The 7,956-nt window shown below is 30.0% G+C and overlaps 1 protein-coding gene across 1 annotated transcript; it reads right to left on the reverse strand.

Moving 5' to 3' along the window:
- Window positions 1-3,618: 3,618 nt before the first annotated feature.
- Window positions 3,619-4,071, reverse strand: LOC131037175 (protein NRT1/ PTR FAMILY 2.13-like). Its single transcript, XM_057969246.1, has one exon. It carries the CDS (start codon window positions 4,069-4,071, stop codon window positions 3,619-3,621), a length of 453 nt encoding a protein of 150 aa, XP_057825229.1.
- Window positions 4,072-7,956: the final 3,885 nt, after the last annotated feature.

Raw genomic sequence — 7,956 nt, forward strand, 5'->3', positions numbered from 1 at the left:
GATTATGATAACTATTAGAAATAATAATTTTAGTACACCTAAAAACTACCAAAAAATAGGACACACTATTGTTCTATCACTTAGACAACATCAAATCATAAAAAGATAAGTAGGTACTGAATGATATACATAGAAAAGATAGAGTATCATAATCATTAAGGTGTAACTTGTCCCTAAATATAAGAAATCATAAGGTGAAATTAGACTAAGAGTAATAGTGTAAGTGACATGGGGAATACAAAGTATTACTAGTGGGGCTCTTAAAATATCGTAAGGTATATAAGTAAATAATAGGATAGAGGAATGTGTGATGCCCACAATTTGATAAAATAATAGGAATACCATCAATCATGTGAGTGCAAGATGATACTAAGAGAATAAAAACACCCTTAACTATGAATGGACAAGTAATGGTAAGGCAATCTTTTGTAATTTGTTTGGCATGCTCTATCTTATTTTATATTCTTAGACTCATTTGGATGCTACATTAACCTCTCTTTCTTATCAAGGTGCTCAAGTCTTTTTTACCATGCTCACTTGTTGTTAAATTTTGTGTTAGGCTTTTTTTTTTTTAGTGTCTCATCATTCTGTAGCCAAAATTACTTGAACACTAGTGTGATGTGTAGATGTCTATGCGTCACACTAGCATCTCATGATAATTTCTTTTTTGGTTCTCACTTTTAAATGTTTGTTCTCTTTCTAGGTACCTAGGTTAGTGGAATATAGTTAGGATGAATCCAAATGGCACTTCAACCCCTTTTTCTTTCCTCCTCTTTCATTTTACAATTTACTCTTTTATTCTTTGATTATGTTCTTACAATGTTGGCATTTTGCAATTTACTACACCTCTTGTTTGGCTATTATTTATCTATGTGAGTACATTAATACTAATATTTGATTCCTCCATGAGAGCACACCAACCTTCAATAAAAAAATTCTTGTATCTTTCTCTTCTTGTCATATTCATACCCTCTCAAGTGTTATTATTCTTTTTCTCTTTGTTTCATTTTATTTTATTACATCTTCCATACCTATTGAACCCCTAAGCACCTTATGATCTTCATATCTCCTTTCCTTAATATTAGTTTACATTATTTGTTAACTCTAACCATTTCCTAGTACACTTGTGATAGGAGGATACACATTATTTTTTGTATATTTATATATTTTTTGGTGGAGCTAGAAATATCAAAGTAGGAGTTTCATTAAGGAAAGTTTCCATATAACTCCAACTTTCTTTCTTTTTCTTTGCAATTACATGTTTATTTTCATCGAGATATGTAGCTACTTGAAATCCTATATAATCATATGAGATGGTAATGCATTGTATGAATTTTTATACAAAGAAACTTTTTATGATTCAGTAGCATCCAAATTTTAGTGAAACATTCATTTATCATATTATTTATTATTCTAAAGTAAAACTCTATAAATTTAGATTCCATATTACTATAAATAGTATTTTATTGACTTGTTCCATGTTTGGCTTAGTTGAATATTATATTTTCTATGTTTCAAAGTTTCTCTTGACTTCCAGTTTTCATTTGTTCAATTAGAATTAAATATATTTAATTGAAAAGTATAAAATCATAATGTTGAATCAATTTTCTAATGCACTTTGGCTAATTCACAAAAGTTTCTTTCCTACAAATATAATTTAAGAACCAAACAATAAAAAATCTATACAAATCTTGGCTACTCATGGTTGTGATTTTTTTAAAATTGATGTAAAATGTTAGATTGAGCTATTTATATCCAAATACAATTTTAAAAAATGAACAATTGAAACATTAAAATTCAGATTGTTTTTAAATCAACTTAATCTATTAAAACCCAAAATTTCCATAAAGTTATAATTGAAATGAAGAATTAGCATTTTTTTAATATTAATCAAAGCTTAAAATTACTATAAATTTCTAATTGAGGTGATCAATTAGAAACATAAATAAAAGTATATTTATATTTTAGAAAAAAAGAAAACTTAAAATAATAGAATAATGGATGCAATTTACCTCTCAATGAGATTTCTCAAAATGACATCCTAATACAAGTATTCACATAGTTGGAATATTTTATTTAACTACCAATAAGAGTGTGAAAAGTAAGCATTACTCACTTAGCTAGTCATCATTGTATAACCTCTTCCCTCTTCTCTTTTCACAACTTGGAAATTTCTTCAAGATTTTTAGCCTTCATCACATTTTCAATAACATGGAGCCATTCTTCTTCTTGCGTGCTCTTTATGGAGATGTGAATTTTCTTGGACCCATCCATGGAAGTAAAATGAATAGAATTTTGAATTCCAATTCAAATTAGATAATGGATATTATTAAGGAGACCATTTTCATTTACTTAGAACTTGACTAGTCATGTAAATTATAATACGCGCTTATATTTTCTATATAATTTTTGGGGGATTATTCATTCCATAGAAGTAATGGTATGACACAATTATATTTCTAAAAATATTTAGTCACAATGACACTTCAAAGAGAGGCAAACCATACAAATCTAAGTTTTATCTATCCTTTCAAATATCATATAAAAACTAACCACCATACTAACATCAATCTAGTTAAACTCCCTCTATACTAACATTCTCATTATTAAGCATTTAAATAACTACATTGTTTAATTATTTTAATTTATATTTCATGTTGAATTAAATTAATTAATTTGTTTAATCTCACCTCACATTGCTAATTTATTATATATTTTTTAATTATTTACTTATATATTTTTTCTTCTACTATTTCAAAAATTAATAATTAATTTATTTTTTTTCCTTTAATAAATTATTTAAGACTATTTTTATTTTTAACTAACATATTCCAATTCAAAATTAAAGATCCTAAGTTTTAGAGATAGAATAGTGGCAGCAATTTTGTCTAGCACTATAGTCTATAAAGATGTCCTAAGTGAAATTTCACTTGGTATAATTCCAACACTAATTTGCATTCTAATATATGAAATAGGAAAAAAAAATAGGAGTCCTAAGAAGTAACACTGAACTTCATATATCAAACTTGAAGCTCAAAAAATAGTTAAAAATAATAATTTATACGTAAAAGGAAAATATAAATTTAGTATAATCAACATCCACTACAATTTTCTTTCAACACTAGATTGTATGTGAGACATTCGCTCGGCACACATTCAACAACTCAAGTAACTCATTTACAAAATCCATTGGATTCTCTTCATTTGGATAATGGATGTGCACCATGCTAAGTTCTAGATTTCTGAAAGCCATTAGTAATAAACTTTAATTTCAAGGTGAAGATAGTATTCAAAATAGAGAAAATGTTCATCGATTATGGAAGAAGAATTGCATATATGATAGGAAAAGGAAATATCTTATGAGAGAGGAAGGATAACACATTTGTAGAGGTTGTGAAAGTAACATCCTTTGTACTGATCTTTCTCTTGCAAAGAAAAAGATTTCTTGGGTGTTCTTCCCTCTTCAATATAGCACTTCAAGATGAGACTATCTATAATAAGAGAAACTATGTTTCTTTTGATACATTATACACTCTCTTTCTGGCAAAAAACAGAATTTGTAAACACACATACAAGGAGAACAAAGTTATGGGCTTTGCCATAACAGTCCTTTGCATTTCATGGCGTAGACATATTTTGGGTGCTGTCTGTTTTTGCTTTATATCTATACCAACGAGCGCATGGTATGAAATAGGCAAAATTCAGCACACCCATTACACAGAGAAGGGTGTAAAAGTAATAAAGACGACTGTGGTTCAGATTATTAGTAAGCCAATCAGCGTTTTTATGAATGATACCCACCAACAAACTGCTTAAATAAAATGCCACTGCAATACTTGTACCTGCGAAAGCAGTATCCGGGCTACGTACAGTTTCTGGAAATTCACAGTAAAAGAAATCAATCCTCCCAACGTTCTGAAGCGCTTCTCCTGCCCCAATTATTATAAACTGAGGATGGAGCCAAAACGCCGACAATGGGACTATGCTCAAGCTATCCACTCGGGCATTCACTGCTCTCAAACGTTTTCTCTCGACTATAATGGCCACTCCCACAGCTACAATGATAACCATGCCTATTTCTATTCTCATCAGCTTTGTTATTTTAGATTTTATGATCATATGAGATCATAATGCATTGCATGAATGTTTATACAAAGCATCTTTTTATGATCCAGTCGCATCCAAATTTTAGTGAAAAATTCATTTATGGTATTATTTGTTATTCTAAAGTAAAACTCTATAAATTTATACTCCATAGTTACTATAAATAGTATTTTATTGATTTGTCTCATGTTTGGCTTAGTTGAATATTATATTTTCTAAGTTTTAAAGTTTCTCTTGACTTTTAGTTTTACTTTGTTATATTAGAATTAAATATATTTAGTTGAAAAGTAGAAAATCATAATGATGAAACATATGGAGAATCGTTTTGTTAATGCACTTTAGCTAATTGACAAAAAAAATTCCATTATAAATATAATTTAAGAATCAAAAAATAAAACAATCTATAGAAATCTTGGCTAATCATAGTTGTGATTTTTTTAAATTGATCTAAAATGCTAGATTGAGCTACTTATATTCAAATATAATTTTTAAAAAATGAACAATTGAAACATTAACATTTAGATTGTTTTTAAATCAACTTAATCTATTAAAAACCAAAATTTCCATAAATTTATAATTGAAATGATGAATTAGCATTTTTTTAATATTAATGAAAGCTTAAAATTACTCTAGATTTATAATTGAGGTGATCAATTAGAACATAAATAAAAATAAAACTATACTTTAGAGAAAGAAAAAACTTAAAATAATAGAATAATAGATACAATCTACCTCTCCATGAGATTTCTGAAAATGACATCCGAATACAAGTATTCACATATTTGAAATATTTTATTTAACTACCAATAAGATTGTGAAAAGTAACGGATTACTCACTTACCTAGTTATCATAATATTTTATGACCTCTTCTCTTTTGACCACTTGGAAATCTTTTCAAGATTTTATAACTCTTAGACCATCACATTTTCAACAACTTGGAGCCATTCTTCTTCTTACATTCTCTTCATGGAGATGTGAACTTTCGTGGACCCATCCATGGAACTAAAATGAATATTATTTTGAATTCTAGTTCAAAATAGATAATGGATATCATTAAGGAAGTCATTTTCATTAAATAATTAGAACTTGATATGAGTCATGTAGATTATGATATGGGCTTATATTTTTTATATAATTTTTAGTGGCTCACTCATTTCATAGAAGTAATGATATGACACAATTATACTTTGAAAAATCTTTAGTCACAATGACACTTCAAAGAGAGGCAAACCATAGAAATCTAAGCTTTATTGATCCTTTCAAATATCATATAAAAATTAACCACCGTACAAACATCAACCTAGTTAAAGGCCCTCTATGCTAACATTCTCATTAGTAATTATTTAAGTAACTACATTGTTTAATTATTGTAACTTATATTTCATGCTGAATTAAATAATTAATTTGTTTGAACTCCACCTCACAATGCTAATTTATTATATATTTTTTATTATTTACTTATTTTATTTTGCTTCTATTATCTCAAAAATAAATAATTAAATTAAATATTTTTTCCTTGTAACAAACTATAAAGATGCTTCTTCAGCATGAGGTTGTGGTTGAAGAAACATCTAATAAAGGTGTAATCAGCAAAAGGAGTTTTGATTTCGTCTTTTCAAGAGGATGTCTTATAAGACATCTAGCTTGGTTGGAAGCTCACAAGATGTCAAAAGTCACACTTGCTCCTCAACATCTTGCTCCTCAACATGAAGATACAATAGAGGAAGGAATAAATGATGCATCTATGGTTGAGAAGGGCATTCCAAATTCATTGGTCCACTTTGGAGCAGCAGTACTTATGATTCATTTATTTTTAGCTAACATATTCTCAACCCTTTAACTTCTAGAATAAATTAAATCAAAATTAAAGATGATAAGTTTTAGAGATAGAACAATGGCAACAATTTTATCTAGTACTATAATCTATAATCATATCCTAAGTGAAATTTCACTTGGAATAATTCCAACACTAATTTGCAAGCTAATATATGAAATAGGAAAAATAATGATAATGCTAAGGAGTTATAGCAAACTTAAAGTTCGAAAATTAATTTTAAAAAAAACTTAATAAATAAAAGTAAACTATGAATTTAATATAGTCAGCATCCACTACAATTTTCTTTCAACACGAGATTGCATGTGCTCCATTCCCTTTGCACACATTCAACAACTCAAGTAACTCATTTACAAAATCCATTGGATTCTCTTCATTTCGAATAATGGATGTGCACCATGCTAAGTTCTAGATATCTGAAAGCCATATCCAGTAATCAACTTTAATTTCAAGGTGAAGATAGTATACAAAATAGAGAAAATGTTCATCTATTATGGAAGAAGCATTACATATATGATAGGAAAAGGAAATATCTTATATCTGTAGAGGTTGTGAAGATAACATCCTTTTTACCGACCTCTCGCTTGCAAAGAAGAAAATTTCTTGGGCGTGATGTTCTTCCCTCCTCAATATAGCACTTCAAGATGAGACTGTCTATAATGAGAGAAACTAACAGAATTCTTAAATACACATACAAGGAGAACGAAGTTATGGGCTTTGCCATAACAGTCCTTTGCATTTCATGGCGTAGACATATTGTGGGTGCTGTCTACTTTTTCTTTATATCTATACCAACGAGCGCATGGTATGAAATAGGCAAATTCAGCACACCCATTACACAGAGAAGGGTGTAAAAGTAATAAAGACGACTGTGGTTAAGATTATTAGTAAGCCAATCAGTGTTTTTATGAATGATAGCCACCAGCAAACTGCTCAAATAAAATGCCACTGCAATACTTGTACCTGCGAAAGCAGTAGCCGTGCTACGTACAGTTTCTGGAAATTCAGATTAAAAGAAATCAATCCTCGCAACGTTCTGAAGCGCTTCTCCTACTCCAATTATTATAAACTGAGGGAGGAGCCAAAACGCCGATAATGGGACTATGATCATGCTATCCACTTGGGCATTCACTGCTCTGAAACGTTTTCTCTCGACTATAAGGGCCACTCCCACAGCTACAATGCTGATAACCACGCCTATTCCTATTCTCATAAGCTTCGTTATTTTAATTTCCCTCGCATTAGCCCAGGGAACCACCTTTTCATAGATACATAATATTATTGCGGCTGCCAGGAGATCGAAGACAAAGAAAGAGGCAGCAGGTACGTTGAAATGAGGGCCTAGATGCCTGTCCATTGTCAGTGCCTGCAACACTGAGAATGTGCTCAGCTGGGTATTCATGATTTCGGGGACCACTGCACAGCTCCATATTGGCAACGTTTTTATTATGCATTTCAGCTCTTCCACTTGTTGAACCGTGCACAGCCTCCATGGGCTCAGGTTTGTATGTCCGTCTGGGGATATGTTAACAGTTTTTAGTTAATAAACACACATACTCTCCATTAATAATGTTGGAAGATGTAATTTCACCTACAAATTAAAACAACACTAATTTGAGAGTTCTAGATGGTAGAAATATTCTAGGCCGGCCTAAGATACAGAATTATCCAAGGACTTCTATTTAATGAGGCATAATGTAATGGATTGACCATCAGGGTGTGCAGCTGATTAAGTGATCAAGAGATGGAGAGTAAGTGAATGCTGAATAGTTGTAATGTTTGTATGAAGAAATTGATTAATAGAAGTGCTGTAGCACAAGCGAGGAGTTTCTGATAAGATTTTGTGTTTTAATTTCTACGTTTGTGTTTCTTTATCAACCCCGACAAATAAACTTGATACAATTCTTAGCCATAAATCAATTAATTATACTTATTTACACTTACAACATTATAAGTTTGATAGGATAAAGAGGATATAGTAAATATTACAAATAATTAGAAAAGACTTTCTGTCCCC

The sequence above is a fragment of the Cryptomeria japonica genome, chromosome 9, assembly GCF_030272615.1.
Source record: "Cryptomeria japonica chromosome 9, Sugi_1.0, whole genome shotgun sequence".
Lineage (NCBI taxonomy): Eukaryota > Viridiplantae > Streptophyta > Pinopsida > Cupressales > Cupressaceae > Cryptomeria > Cryptomeria japonica.

Excerpts from the sequence above, each read along its gene's own strand:
- LOC131037175 (XM_057969246.1), bottom strand. The coding sequence starts at position 4,071 with ATGGTTATCATTGTAGCTGTGGGAGTGGCCATTATAGTCGAGAGAAAA.